Below are 16,497 nucleotides of genomic sequence, written 5' to 3' on the forward strand. Positions count from 1 at the left end.
TGATAGGAGAGACCATGTGAGGTTATGACAGAGCCAAGTGACTTGGTGTATAGCGAGAATAGGAGAGGGCCTAGAACAGAGCCCTGGGGGACACCAGTGGTGAGAGCGCGTGGCGAGGAGACAGATTCTCGCCACGCCACCTGGTAGGAGCGACCTGTCAGGTAGGACGCAATTCAAGCGTGGGCCGCGCCGGAGATGCCCAACTCGGAGAGGGTGGAGAGGAGGATCTGATGGTTCACAGTGTCGAAGGCAGCCGATAGGTCTAGAAGGATGAGAGCAGAGGAGAGAGAGTTAGCTTTAGCAGTGCGGAGCGCCTCCGTGATACAGAGAAGAGCATTCTCAGTTGAATGACTAGTCTTGAAACCTGACTGATTTGGATCAAGAAGGTCATTCTGAGAGAGATAGCGGGAGAGCTGGCCAAGGACGGCACGTCATTATTTTTCTGTTGATTTGTAACTTGCAGGATAATCACAAGATCCAAACCACCAGGGGTGGACTGTCATGACGTGGCCCTTTCGGAGTGTAGGTCGTGGCTTTTCCCTCTCTCACTGACTTCATGGAGGAGAGGAAACACATAACTATATCTCTGAACTTTTCTCAATTATGGGGTTTGCATCTAATTCTTCTATAAAATCAATGAGTAAAGATGAAACTATTTGTGAAATGATGTCACGTGATGTTAACCTTTTAATTTGAGAGAATTGAATTCTCTGTAGTTTCACTAGTAAGCAGCCGTTGCCCCCGTGTGCACAGACATGATCAGGCATCATGGCCCTTTTCTATTGTTACTAATAAAAACCCATCCTGAGGAAATCCTCTTCAGACTAAGCAAACCCACAGCGTGAGCTGTGATTGCGAATAGTTGAGTACCGAGACTAGAAAACCATACCACGTGGTGCATTGGCTACACGGCTGGCAATGGTTAAACTCTGAGACTACCGATCCCTACAGAATAAGAGCAAATCTTAGATACTAATTACTAGTCTGCAGCTAGAAATGATGTAAACCTGGGATGCAAATACCGGCAACCGCCGAAACATCTATTCTAAGAACAATGGACGCCTGACGTATCCATTACAACAGACACTATCAGGAGCCGCCGATAGATCTTCATCCACTCTCTGATGAACTGACTCTCCAGCAGACGGACCAACGATTCCAACAGAGAAGACAACAATGACATATGAGCGTAAATATATTTATTGGAATTATTCCCGAATGAGCGAGCGTTCATGTGCAAAGGATTAGCATTTCAATGAATATAATGATCCACTGTGTAGTGAAGCCATTTTGTCTTTCCCGCTCCTTTATCGGTCCACACCCCCTTTCCTTTGTCCACCAAGCCGTCATATCGGCTTAGCCCACTAGGGGATCTTCACTATCATTGTTAGTAACCAATATCTATTGTTTGTTTATGCATTTGTGATTATTTAGTTAGTTAGTAAATAAATGATTAAGCCAATTGGTGTATGGATGATTCATGGTTTAGGCTAGATTCGTACAGATAACCAAGAATTCTTTGAAATGAGACTGACGGAAGGTAATAATAATTAATTAATAGAAGAGTAATTGATCAGATATTAAAATATCTGAATAGTTATATTCGGAAAATTCTAAATTTGTAATCTGAAGATTTTCCGTGGTGGCCCATTTCCTAGTTAATTACATTTACATGATTAATTTAATCACTTGAAAATAATTACAGAGAATTGATTTTATAAAATAACAGTCTTCACCTTTAATTATACTAAAGACATGATACTATTTGTGTTGTGTTATGTCCCCTATATGAATAGGTACCAAGTGTCTTGCAGTGTTGTGTAACCTGGAGACCATACCGTGAGGACGTGATAGGTGTCGTTGTGTGAACTATACTCTCAAGAACCAACATGGACCCTGCTAAGCTCTCTACCGATCTCATGGAAATATACATATGTCCATGGTACATAAGCCAGCTTTAATCAGCGTTTCCACACACACACACACACACCCTACAGTAACAGTGCTTGAATTATTCAAAGCTGCTTTACAGTAACGTCTATATTAAATCTTAACCTAAGCAACAACAAATCCTGTCTAGACAATTTCCTGGAGGAACTTTTCAGAGGGAAAAGTGTATAAACTCTGTTGTACATCCATCATTCTATGCGTGCCTGAATAGCATCTACAATACACAACATTCTGTATTAAATCAAGGGGAAACTGCATGCCAATAGTTTGTGGTATGATGTTTGGCATATGGTTAAGCTATTGAAGCACCAATACAGACAGTTGTATAGTTTTAATAATGTCACTACATGACCATGGTCGGATCATCATTAAATTGATACACTGATGAAGACAGCTTAGCTGTCGAAACACTGGTAATTAAATTATTGCATCTGTGCTCCTAGAGTGTGCGGCTCTCTTTTATTTTCAAGTTTTCTACTCCGCTAGCCAGCACCTCGTCTTAATAGGTGTGCGTTTCTTTTTATTCTAGACGGATCATCATTTATAGCTACCAAGCTTGTCAACAACTATAACAGTCATTGTTATTATACCACAATGAAGTACCAAAAAAATTCTGAACAAATGGCTAAACTGCACCTTGTTTGAAATAAATATAAATATCTGATTACAGATGACAAGAGGAGCTGTTTGCATAGAATATTGTCTGGTTTCATAATTTGTTTAATTTATGGCAACACTTTACAACACAGAATAAAGTGGTAAGAACATGGTAATAGTATGGTTTCTTATAGCAACTTCTCACATCTAACAAAGTGACATTCCTGAGTTCTACCTGCTATGCTACCTGTAACCTGTGCCCTATTGAAGCCCATGTATCAGGTATGAAGGTAAGACCCAGATGCAGACAACGTCGAATTAACAATGGTTTAATAATCCAACAGGGGCCGGCAATATAGGTTAAGGCAGGCAGGGGTAAGTAAACCAGAGGTGGGGCAAAGGTACAGGTCAGCAGGCAGGCTCAGGGGCAGGCAGAGTGGTCAGGCAGGCAGGCTCAGAGTCAGGACAGGCAAGAGTCAAAACCGGGAGGGCGAAAAAAGAGAGACTGGGAAAATCAGGAGCTGAGACACAAAACCACTGGTTGACTTGACAAACAAGAAAAACTGGCAACAGACAAACAGAAAACACAGGTATAAATACACAGGGGATAATTGGGAAGATGGGTGACAACTGGAGGGGGGTGGAGACAATCACAAAGACAGGTGAAACCGATCAGGGTGTGACACCATGACCTTAAATAAAATCTGTTGACAGAGGGAAGGGCTGTGAGGAACCTGTAGGAGACCCACGTAGTAACCACCTGTTGACACGCATCCGGTTGTAGCCAGCTGACCCTGCAATGGTTGCCCTCTGGAAGACAGACACATTGCTGGAAGGTTCTGAGTGCTTCTGGACATAGGCAGGCTGTGTGTTTATAATGAGCTGGGATTCACGCAATGTCAGGGGAGGAGATATATTACTTTTACAAAGATGGACACCCCCACACTCTTATCCACAGCATAACTGGCCTGTTGCCCGAAGCCTGCCTCTTGTCCAGCCACAATGCATCAGAGGAGGACAAAGCAGGGGAAGGGGAGGCTCTAATGAAGCCACTTTACACCCTTTCAATTAAGTATATAATGAGTGGAAACAATTACGCACAATAACCCACTTGCCTTTCCATGGAAACCTTTGGTATGGTAACCTATTGTCCCTATCCTCTGTCCCTACCCTCTGTCACCTTGCACAACATATGATGATATATGAGTTATATTGACACTGAGCTGTTTAATAAATGGTATCACACAGAAGTGGTCATGGAGTCATTGAAAGCACATGTGCAATAGCTTACATAATCCTCTTGCTCTTCATCTTGCAATTCATATCACACAGGCATTCATACTGTATCTTACTGTACTGTATACCGCCATGGGACAGGGCCAATTAGCACTCTTCACTGCAGACTATTCTAAGATTTCTGCACTGTAACATATCTGATGTGAAGGCTTCATGTAACAGTTCTGACGTGTACAGTAACAGATCTCTGAGGCAGGAAGAGTTCACACTGTTCGACAGCATCCAAGACTTCCATGGTGATATAAACTATATATACAAAAGTATGTGGACACCCGTTCAAATGAGTGGATTCGACTATTTCAGCCACACCCGTTGCTGACATGTGTATAAAATTGAGCACACCGCCATGCAATCGCCATAGACAAACATTGGCAGTAGAATGGCCTTACTGAAGAGCTCAGTGACTTTCAACGTGGCATCATAAAAGGATGCCACCTTTCCAACAAGTCAGTTCGTCAAATTTCTGCCCTGCTAGAGTTTCCCCGGTCAACTGTAAGTGCTGTTATTGTGAAGTGGAAGGGTCTAGGAGCAACAACCGCTCAGCCTTGAAGTGGTAGGCCACACAAGCTCACAAAATGGGACCGCTGAAGCGTGAAGAGCGTAAAAATCTCACTAGCAAATTCAACCTGCCTCCTGAAGCAACGTCAGCACAAAAACTGTTCGTCGGGAGCTTCATGAAAAGGGTTTCCATGGCCGAGCAGCCACTCACATCCTAAGATCACTATGTTCAATGCCAAGTGTCAGCTGGAGTGGTGTAAAGCTTGCCGCCATTGGACTCTGTAGCATTGGAAACGCATACTCTGGAGTGATGAATTACTCTTCACCATCTGGCAGTCTGAAAGACAAATCTGGGTTTGTAGGATGCCAGGAGAATGCTACCTGCCCCAATGCATAGTCCCAACTGTAAACTTGGTGGATGAGGAATAATGGTCAGGGTCTGTTTTTCATGGTTCAGGCTAGGCCCCTTACTTCCAGTGAAGGGAAATCTTAACGCTACAGCATACACTGACATGCTAGACGATTCTGTGCTTCCAACTTTATGTCAACAGTCGGGGGGTGGCCCTTTCCTGTTTCAGCATGACATTGCCACCGTGCACAAAGAAGGTCAATACGGAAATGGTTTGTCGAGATTGGTATGGAAGAACTTGACTGGCCTGCACAGAGCCCTGACCTCAACCCCATCAAACACCTTTGAGATGAATTCGAACGCCGACAGCGAGCCAAGTCTAATCACCCAACATCAGCGACCAACCTCACTAATGCTCTTGTGGCTGAATGGAAGCAAGTCCCTGCAGCAATGTTCCAACATCTAGTGGAAAGCCTTCCCATAAGAGTGGAGGCTGTTATAGCAGCAAAGTGGGGACCAACTCCATATTAATGTCCATGATTTTTTAATGAGATGTTCGACGAGTAGGTGTCCACATACTTTAGGTCATGTAGTGTATGGCAAATCATCATGAGCCATTGAGTAAGATACCAATCAGTTTCACGGTCTTCTGTAACCACAGTTCACGTCTGGGTAAAGTCGTGCATTTAAAACCTTAAGCATAGGCATTGGCCATCTGAAAGACCGGCATTGGCATTATCATTCAGCAGTAAATGAGTCCCTACTCTGCACAATTTGCAATACTCCCTTGAAAATTGATGAATAATTATCTTACCATTTTTACTTGGCAGCTTATTAAAGTGAGACACTAGGGAAAAGCTTGATAAGATGCGACTGTAGGTTAGTTCCATTTCACATGGGCAACATTGGAACCAAGTTCTGTCATTGGGATATGTAGTTAATTGTAGAAGATTAGCCTGCTGTTTGGATTATTGTTGAGTAATAAGATTGCTAATTATAAGGTTAATAAAATCCATTATGGATTGAGATCGAAAGATAGATCTTTATTTGAGATGTACTTCACCTTGCATTTGTGTATAGCCACTCCGTTGTGTGTATATCCATGATGGGTTTGGTGTCCAAATGCGCTTTAATGCTGAACTACACCTGACGTTGGTAGCCGCATTGTATTGTAGAGTTTACCAGTAGTTTCCTTTCCAAAGTAAACAAATCAAGTTTGGATGAAGTACAAGGGAGGTTTTGCAACGCTTTTTAATTAGTCCTCGGAGCTGCGGACATCACCTCCGTTATCCTTCATTGGAGTGCACAGAAGAACACGACATAAAAAGTGAAAGGTATGGTAACCACAAAAAGTAAACTACATAGTTGAGGTATGTTACATGGTCAGATGTTTGTATTACAAATCTCTGCTGTGACCTTTAAATACCTGGTTTGACCTTAAGGCATAGGCCGTATGCCTACTTTTTATCTAGTGTGCCAATAAAAACATTTGTTTTACATGTTTACATGTGTTTTGATAGACCACAAAACTTTATTTATTTAATTACTTACTACTTTATTTCGTATTCATCTCGAGGTAGAATAACTAGTGACCAGTTGAACAACGTGGTCTGTTGCTTTTATACAACGGATGCAGCCTTCTTTAGAACGACACTGCGGTAGACTTGACGATAGGTCGTATGCCAGGAATTGTGTAGTTTTCCTTAACCAGGTCAGGCGCAATGTGTTTTTTAAACTCAGTAAATACTTTCCCTATAGGCCCACTGCCATCAGGTGGCAGACGTGAGGTAATCGAGGGACCAGAGTGGAGAGTCAAATAGAAACAGAACTCGATAACCCCTATTCTTATCCCTCAGCTGCATGGTTCTGTATTTCAGAGAGGTGGTGTGAGGTAATACAAGGCCCGCCCCACTGTGTGCTTTTCCAATGTGGCATTTACCGTTAAAATAAACAGGCTGAATGGATCTCAAAGAGCCATCCAGCAGCAGCGCGCGCCACCTGCATGTGTGCTTATTTTCATGATGCAAATAGCACCTATTATAAAACACATTTTCTATTCCCCTATTATGAAGGTTTCAATTTAATCCACGTATAGAACGTATTGTTTATGATGACTATCAGTCAGTTGTTGTGAAGTTCCCAATTGCCAAGAGGTCATTGCGTCATGACGCAAAAGAAATAGACAAAAAAGTTGGATGACTAATCAGGGACACATTTGTTTTTACTAAAACCACTTAATTAAAAAAAATGTAATCTTGCATTTTCAGCAAAAAATCTCAACGTGCTCTGAGAAAGGGCTACCGCTTATGCGGAAAATTTACTTATAGGCCTACTGAACAAATAGCCTAGTTGTAATAGCACGCCCGATATGGTGACGAAACGGTTAAGTTAAACATAGTGTCTGTAAAATAAGCCCTTGCCCCTCTCTGTGCATGCGTAGACAAACTAATTATATGAAAGTGAGAGCCTACATTTCCACTCCAAGTAGTTCACCTGAATTTCACTATGGAGATGTGGTGCGCAACTCCCTGACAGAATCAAGTGTGTACAAAACATCACCCGTACCCCAGCATCACTTAGATTACATTTTTACTGAAGTGACACATTTACGAAGTGTTTTGTGTAGTTGCGATACTTTTTGCCATGGAGAGGTTTTCTTTTCTACTTTTTTGCCTGCTTTATGTTCTGGTTAGTTTAAGCACTGGACAGCGCCATTTACGTGCCCGAATGGGGCCATGGAGACACAGAATCCAATGGGAGAACAACGGTCGGATGTATAGTTTACTCAGCACGGGGTCTGAATATCTCGCACCGGCACAGGCGAGGAAACTACCTGCTCAGCTCTATCTGACCACCAATAATGATTTCCATACACGTCACCCACCTTCCCCGAGGGACACGGTGCCGGTGGCGGGATACCCAGGAGCGCGTCCCCCTCCCCAAGGAGACACCGGTTCCACTTCCAACGGTACTGATTCCGGGGCTCTCCAGGAGTTCTCAGGCAGTGGGATACCGAGGGGAGGACGAAACACTACTCGGGTTGATGTCAGCCTGCCGGTTCGGCGACCGGTCTCTGTGTCACCGGTCAGAAGCGCAGAGAATGCGCATGATCAGGGCACGATCCAAGCGCGACATGAGACCCCAGAAGCATCAGCCCACCCACCCACATCTGGCTACGTGAATAATTCAGAGCGCATTGCCCAAGCAGCGGATTCTATTCCCTCATCCAGACGCATTCCAGCTCCAGAATCAAATACATCTCCAACTGCGCTGAGTGCGCTTTCTAACAATGGCGTGGAGGCGCACATCACTCGCTCGCAGCCCCAGCAACCGAGGAGGGTTGAAAGTAATAATATGATAGGTGATTATGATGATGATCCCACGGACCCAAATAAAAACCACCAAAATTCTGTTTTTTATAACGGAAGAACCAGAGAACCTGTGCGTCTTCCACCGGGAACAGGCTATGGCACCAGATTATTTCATAACGGTAAGGTAGACAGTATGTGAAAATTAGGCTAGCTTTTCTATATTTTATATAGTAGGGTGTTCTATTTTACCCAGGGCCATTTGCTTTGCATTATGCAGACATATTTTTACATACAGATAAAAGTACAGAATATTACAAACAATACATAAAACACTTCAGACTCTCTTGTTGATAAAAATACAAATGTGGTAGGTTACAACAACCCTCACACACCCTTGTAAATCATACAGCTAACACATTATGATTCCTCATTCCTCTTCCCCAGGTCTCCCAGACCTTGTCCCTGACCCCTACTATATCCAAGCTGCTTCTTATATTCAACGGGTACAGATGTATGCCCTGAGGTGTGCAGCAGAGGAAAACTGTCTGTCACGGTAGGAGTTCATGTTTTATTATTGATTACACATATCAATGTGTATGATCAATACCACTAAAACATTTATATTGGCATCATCAATGTATCATTAGACAAATTAATAATATTTGACATATACAGTCATTTGTTTGATTAGTGGTAGACATCAGGCAGGTTGTGTCGACCAGACTTCCTTGGCACTGGCCCATTTGGAAATAACAGTATAATGACAGTACCATACAATCTGGCAGCCGACCTCGATTTTTCCCTCTGTTTCTCTGCTCTGCCAAGTAAAATAAACTTCAAATGAAAGGCTGTGGATTCCTGAGGTGAATGTTAAACTGTCCCAAATACACCTCAAGCCTCCTCCTCAGTGTCTTCTAAAGCATAATACGTGAACTGTTACTAACTTGTTATTAAGCTGTCATTAATGATAATTCAAATGACGGTCCATGCTCTTACCTGTAATAATTGGGGCCAGGAGTTTTTTCTGACCAAGAAAGTTATGGTCAGGTGACATTGTCAGGAAAACTCCTGACCCTAGTCATTATGTACAGTCTGTTATTTGTATTTTTTATTTCTCTCCCCCAAGGTCAGCGTATCGACCAGGTGTCAGAGACATCGACTACAGGACTCTACTGAGGTTTCCTCAGAGGGTGAAGAACCAGGGGACTGCCAACTTCCTCCCAGTCAAACCCAGTCACCAATGGGAATGGCACAGCTGCCACCAGCACTACCACAGCATGGAGGCCTTCAGTAACTATGACCTGCTGGATGTCATCACAGGCAGGAAGGTGGCAGAGGGACACAAGGCCAGCTTCTGTCTGGAGGACACGAGCTGTGACCCGGGAGTCCGCCGACGCTTCGCCTGCACAGCACACACACAGGTTCTGATAGTTTAATTGATCAATCGATCAACCAATCAGTTTGTTATATGTTTTTAATCACATGTTTGGTACAGGGATTGGGTCCTGGTTGCTATGACACCTACAATGCCAACATTGATTGCCAGTGGATTGACATCACAGACGTGCCACCAGGAAACTATATTCTCAAGGTAACACTATAGTCACTTTAAGGAAGAGACAGATATACAGTGCGCTACAAAAGTATTGGGGCAGTATTGGCTCTGTACTTCAGCACTTTGGATTTAAAATGATACAATGACTATGAGGTTAAAGTGCAGACTGTCAGCTTTAATGTGAGGGTATTTTCATACATATCAGGTGAACCGTTTAGAAATTACATCACTTTTTGTACATGGTCCCCTCATTTTTGGGGACCAAAAGAATTGGGGGAAATCCACTTATATGTGTAGTAAAATAGTCAAAAGTTTAGTATTCGGATAGTCCTGAATTAATCGTGAATAATGATGAGTGAGAAAGTTACAGAAGCACAATATCATACACCCACGACCTGCTAACCTCTAACCATTACAATAACAGGGGAGGTAAGCATTTTTGGGGGTTATGATATTTGTGTGTCTGTCATCATTATTCATAATTAATTCATGACTAACTGTAATCATGGTAGCATCCACAGTAGTGTACAAGTGTTTAGAAACATATTCTATTCTTATTTACAATAAAAGTGACTCCAAAATGACAATACATTATTTCACATTTGTCAGGACTCCTCTTCCCGTTCGGGTGGCGCTCGGTGGTCGTTGTCGCAGGCCTACGAGCTGCCACTGATTCTTTCCTCTCCCTCCTTGTCTGTTTATTGGTTACACCTGTTATGCGTTTGTGGTGATTAGTTGGGCTTTATTAGTCAGCCGGCCCGCCTGTTTCTTTGTGCAGAATTGTTTGTTGTAACATTTGTGTATGTTGGAGACGAACGTGTTTGTTCCTGTTCGTGGGTTTTTCTGGACTGTTTTAGTCCCCGTGTTTGTTCCTGTTCGTGGGTTTTTCTGGACTGTTTTAGTCCCCGTATTTGTTCCTGTTCGTGGGTTTTTGCGGACTGTTTTAGTCCCCGTGTTTGGGGCATTTGTTTTTTAGCACCCAGTGTTTCGTGGGGTGGCCTTTGTTCGCCGTGTGTGCATTAAAGAGCACTACCTTGAACTCTCTGTTTCCTGCGCCTGACTTCACACACACGACACCCAGATCGTTACAACATTCATTTCCATTGCGCACAAAATAATCTGAAACACAACCAAAACAGCAAATGCATCCAACAAGTTTGTAGGGTTACAAGCTTAATGTAATCATTACGAGCTAGAAACATGGGACCAAATACTAAACTCTTGACTACTTTAATACACATAGAAGTGAATTTGTCCCCATAATATTGGTCTCCTAAATGGGTAGACTATGTACACAAAGTTCTGTACTTTCTAAACGTTTCACCCGAAATTGAGGAAAATACCCTGAAATTAAAGCTGACCATCTGCACTTTAAACTCATATTCATTGTATCATTGCAAATCCAAAGTGCTGGAGTACATAGCCAAAACAACAACAAATGTGTCACTGTCCCAATACTTTTGGAGCTCACTGTAAACCAGATAGATACAGCTCTTTGTCACTGGCATTTTTCAGTTGTCCAAAACCTATAGCAAAACTAGCAACATGTCATTGACCCGTCTTGTCTCACGATGTATCTCAGGTGACGGTAAACCCAACTATGCAAGTGCAGGAGTCAGATTTCTCAAACAACATAGTGAAGTGTGACATCAGGTACACAGGAAGCTATGTCCATGCCAGGAACTGTAGGATCACTGGGTAAGTCACAAGACTTTCTGTATATAATTGATATACACATTTAATTTTTGATACTGTGAAATATGTGTTTGTTTATCATTGGTTTGTGTTGATTCTACAGGAGTTAACCCTAAATTGCTCTGATGGAGGGGACCATTTTCTGCTACCATACGCCTGCCAATGATAACCAAGCCAGACGAGTAACATGTATGGATTTGTATCAATATTTTTTGAAGTCAGTAATGACACCTGTCTTTCCTTAAGCACTTTCTGGCTTTTTAAAATCATCCAATGCATATGTTCTTAGGTGTGAGCTGTGATGTACTTAGCTACAGTAAGTATTTAACAAGTTATCCTCTTTGTAATAAAAACATGCACGTTCTGCATGAAAGGAGGTTGTATACAGTATGTCAAAGTTACAGTAGTATAATGCTAAGCTAAAATGTATACTATGGTGCTGTGCAAACATAGACATAAAAAGTCTTCGAAAGGCCATTTCAAATCAAACAAATTTGTTTGTTTTGTGTCCCAAGTTGACAGTTATTCCAAGAAAGTCAATGGTGCTCTTGTCTCCTTTAGGCCATTTCTATTTTGATGGAGAATAAATTATTTATCCCCATTATTTTTATTTCTACTTTGCACATTCTTCCACTGCAAATCTACCATTCCAGTGTTTTACTTGCTATATTGTATTTACTTTGCCACCATGGCCTTTTTTGCCTTACCTCCCTTATCTCACCTCATTTGCTCACATCGTATATAGACTTGTTTATACTGTATTATTGACTGTATGTTTGTTTTGTTTTACTCCATGTGTAACTCTGTGTCGTTGTATGTGTCAAACTGCTTTGCTTTATCTTGGCCAGGTCGCAATTGTAAATGAGAACTTGTTCTCAACTTGCCTGCCTGGTTAAAGAAAGGTGAAATAAAATAAATAAAAAATGCAGTAAACCAGACACTGACCCCAAAGTTTATGCTTATTGAAATGAGCCACACATATGTACTTTATTTATGTGATTATATGCACCATATATTCCTATGGATGGATAATAAAATGCATGGATTTCTTTGCATTCTTTTATTCAAACTACTAAAGCAGGCATAAGAACACTAACTGCTACTGTCAAACAGTGTATATACTGGGTTTAAAAATATATACAGTATATTTGGTTATTTTGTAATGAAAATAGATACTGTATGTTTTTGAGGAAGTTTTTCAGCAGTTCTTAGTTTGAGAATTTGTCTTTTGTAATAAAGTTTGCCTAAAAATGTTGAGAAAAATATCAAATATGACTTGAGCCTTATTCTAAACTCAGCAACAACAAAAAAATGTCAATTTTTCAGGACCCTGTCTTTAAAAGATCATTCTTAAAAATCCAAATAACAAAACATCTTCATTGTAAGGGGTTTAAACACTGTTTCCCATGCTTGTTCAATGAAACATAAACAATTAATGAACATGCACCTGTGGACCGGTCGTTAAGACACAAACAGCTTACAGACAGTAGGCAATTAAGGTCACAGTTATGAAAACTTAGGACACTAAAGAGGTATTTCTGCTGACTCTGAAAAACACCAAAGAAAGATCCCCTGGGTCGCTGCTCATCTGCGTGAACCTGCCTTAGGCATGCTGCAAGGAGGCATGAGGACTGCAGATGTGGCCAGGGCAATAAATTGCAATGTCTGTACTGTGAGATGCCTAAGACAGCGCTACAGGGAGACAGAACGGACAGCTGATCATCCTCGCAGTGGCAGACCACGTGTAACAACACCTGCACAGGATCGGTACATCCGAACATCACACCTGCGGGACAGGTCCAGGATGGCAACAACAACTGCCAGAGTTACACCAGGAATGCACAATCCCTCCATCAGTGCTCAGACTGTCTACAATAGGCTGAGAGAGGCTGGACTGAGGGCTTGTAGGCCTGTTGTAAGGCAGGTCCTCACCAGACATCACCGGCAACAACATCACCTATGGGCACAAACTCATCGTCGCTGGACCAGACAGGACTGGCAAGAAGTGCTCTTCTCTGACGAGTCGTGGTTTTGTTTCACCAGGGGTGATGGTCGGATTCGCTTTCATTGTCGAAGATATGAGCGTTACATCGAGGCCTGTACTCTGGAGTGGGACCGATTTGGAGGTGGAGGGTCCATCATGGTCTGGGGCGTTGTGTCACAGCATCATCGGACTGAGCTTGTTGTCATTGCAGGCAATCTCAACGCTGTGCGTTACAGGGAAGACATCCTCCTGCCTCATGTGGTACCCTTCCTGCAGGCTTATCCTGGCATGACCCTCCAGCATGACAATGCCACCAGCCATTCTGCTCGTTCTGTGCGTGAATTCCTGCAAGCCAGGAATGTCAGTGTTCTGCCATGGCCAGCGAAGAGCCCGGATCTCAATCCCATTGAGCACGTCTGGGACCTGTTGGATCGGAGGGTGATGGCTAAGGCCATTCCCCCAGAAATGTCCGGGAACTTGCAGGTGCCTTGGTGGAAGAGTGGGGTAACATCTCACAGCAAGAACTGGCAAATCTGGTGCAGTCCATAAGGAGGAGATGCACTGCAGTACTTAAAACAGCTCGTGGCCACACCAGATACTGACTGTTACTTTTGATTTTGAACCCCCCCACCCCTTTGTTCAGGGACACATTATTACATTTTTGTTAGTCACATGTCTGTGGATCTTGTTCAGTTTATGTCTCAGTTGTTGAATCTTGTTAATGTTCATACAAATATTTACACATGTTAAGTTTGCTGAAAATGAACACAGTTGACAGTGAGAGGACGTTTCTTTTATCGCTGAGTTTATAAGAACCGACGCTGATGATGAGAAGCAGGTACGTCTCCGGAGACTTTCTTTTTCCAAACGCAGTTAAGCCAAAACCACGCTCCGTTATTCAGAGAGGCCTTCTACTACGCTCCCATTGGCTAGCTAGCGTTGTCTCACTCACATGCGATCAGCGCAGAGACAGTGACCTTCCAAGGTAAGGATGGAAAGTGCAATTTAACAATTATTTGCCTACCATAACGTAAAAATGTCTCAGAGAACTCTGCTGAATTCCCTAAATTGAAGGTCAGCTAAGTTAACGTAGGCAACTTAATATTACTAGCTCCGTATTTGAAGTTGTTATATTATCATTAGTAGTCTATTATCAGGTAAAAGCATATGCTTATTATTCCTAATTTCTTAAATATGTATTAGCCAATCATTCAGGCGAATATGCTATGCTACAGCCATTGAATCTGTCTTTGAGTGTTAACGAACATTAATGGCTAGCTCTGTCCAAGACATTGTTATCATATTTTTCAATCTTGAAATACCAGGGCAAATGTTATTAATGAAATTTTGCACTATGTGATACTCACTTCTGGACTTGGAGACTTGAAGAGGATTTAAAGCGTTGTAGAATGCCCCCTGAATAACAGGGCGTGGTTTTGACTTAACTGCATTGGGAAAAAGAAAGACGTGGTATGGAGAGTGAACATTTAATTAGCACAGATATGGAACAGCATCAGAACAGGTGATTGAGTCCAGGTAAGTCCAATGATTCACTGTTGTGTATGATGAGGGAAGCAGGTGTGCGTAATGATGGTGGCAGGAGTGAGTTTAACTCAAGCTGAGCTCAAAACCATTTGAGGGCAGAGAAGTTGATTTCTTAAATTAATTAAGAAAACACGGCATGCCTCAGAAATGTATGAAATTATCTAACTTAGCACATTATGTTTCTTGGAAAGGGAAAGAAAAATGAAAGGCTTGAGCGTGGAAGCTGCTCTTGCGTGTGTTTTGCCATGTCAGTATGTCATTAAAGCTGTCTAGAGGACCCACTCCCCTGGTGTCAACTCTATGTCAAGTGCCTCTTGAAATGTGTTTACATTCAGCCGCAGTGTCAACTAGAGCCTCTGTCTGATGGGTCCCATTCAGGAATGGAAAAGGTTTAACGAGTTCCGAATACCCTAGAATTATTAATGATAACAATTTGGGTGAGGTAATGTAACAGGTCGTGTCTGTTCTTGAGTTTATAATAGGGGAATACTGAGCATGAGTTAAATTGAAAGGACTACACGTTAAGCACATTGCCTCATGTCCTTGTCATCTTAAACATGCCATGGAAATAAAAGAGGCTCTGGTTTGTTCAGCTGGATGGAGCTCATTTATTAAAGGCAAATGGTCTATGGAATGGCTCTGTTGCCACTGCTTAACTTGCTCCATGAAAAGACCTGCTCCGTGAAAAAACATCAACACATTCCCTTTAAGAACTTGACAAGAGGACATACCTCTGTAGTATTTATGATAACCTTCTTTCAAAGATGTGGAGGTCACAGAGTACATCTAGTAATACCCCATATCCTTAGTGAAAGAGTGAAAAGCTACTTATTTTTATCATTAACCCTATTTTGTAACAAACCATCCTTCAAGAAACACATGAATAAGTATAAGGGTTACTCACTCTCGATGGGTACATAGGGAAACTAACTGTGTGCTTGAACTCCATCCACAAACCACCAGAGGGATATTTCTGTCATCTTCCATCCAAAAATGGCCTCTCAGTTGTAGCTCACGCCATCTTTGGTAAAAAATAGAGGTGCTGATGTGAATTGAAGTGTGACAGAATGTCAGAAAGAGAGAGCGATGGTGCCGGTTGTTTGCCCAGAGAGCCCAACGTGCTAAGTCTCAGTAATGTGCTACAGTTTGGGTGCTCCAGCCTGCCCTTTGGGTAATGGCGAGGAGCAGAGAAATTTCACGGCTACAGTGTCAGCCAGGAATCAGGCCAGATAACTGCTGAGATCAGCAGCAGGACTGATCCATCCTTCACGTACTTTACTGTGCACAGCCATCCCAGAGCAGACCAGACCTGGGGGAGACATTGGTCAAACATACAGTAGTGGTTACTATACTGTCAATGTACAGACAACATCTTCAAAGATAAATAATCAATATTTGGGCTAAATGGGTATACAGTACCTGTATGATAGGCTTGGGCTTTCAATAGGCTATTACTCATGTCAGTAAGAATATAAAAATAAAAGAATTGCACCTTTTTGTAGAATATCTGGAAAACATGGAACATTGGGAACTCATGGTATTTTTAAATGTAATAAATGTTTCTTATTTGTTTCTTTAGAGTTAAACAGCTGAGTGTCTGATGCTTCAAAAAGAGAGTGTTTACTTGGGCAGAACAAGGGATTCTATTGGTTAAACCCATTTGCACATCAATATAGTTTAACAAGTAGCCTGTTTGAAATAGAAAAATGTGCACTTA

The 16,497-nt window shown here is 42.2% G+C and overlaps 1 protein-coding gene across 1 annotated transcript; it reads left to right on the top strand.

Moving 5' to 3' along the window:
• The first annotated feature begins 7,333 nt into the window (after window positions 1-7,333).
• LOC135525034 (protein-lysine 6-oxidase-like) lies at window positions 7,334-11,258 on the top strand. The gene is made up of 5 exons (XM_064952806.1): window positions 7,334-8,180; window positions 8,446-8,554; window positions 9,128-9,422; window positions 9,497-9,592; window positions 11,139-11,258. Exons 1-5 carry the CDS (start codon window positions 7,334-7,336, stop codon window positions 11,256-11,258), a joined length of 1,467 nt encoding a protein of 488 aa, XP_064808878.1.
• Window positions 11,259-16,497: the final 5,239 nt, after the last annotated feature.

Source organism: Oncorhynchus masou, chromosome 31 (assembly GCF_036934945.1).
Source record: "Oncorhynchus masou masou isolate Uvic2021 chromosome 31, UVic_Omas_1.1, whole genome shotgun sequence".
In the NCBI taxonomy this organism is placed as follows: Eukaryota; Metazoa; Chordata; class Actinopteri; order Salmoniformes; family Salmonidae; genus Oncorhynchus; species Oncorhynchus masou.

What these genes read in the sequence shown, in the direction of transcription:
- LOC135525034 (XM_064952806.1), top strand. Translation starts at nt 7,334, where the DNA reads ATGGAGAGGTTTTCTTTTCTACTTTTTTGCCTGCTTTATGTTCTGGTT. An exon ending in CCTGCACAGCACACACACAG is followed by an intron (nt 9,423 to 9,496) that starts GTTCTGATAGTT and finishes TGTTTGGTACAG; the next exon opens with GGATTGGGTCCTGGTTGCTA. An exon ending in CAGGAAACTATATTCTCAAG is followed by an intron (nt 9,593 to 11,138) that starts GTAACACTATAG and finishes GATGTATCTCAG; the next exon opens with GTGACGGTAAACCCAACTAT.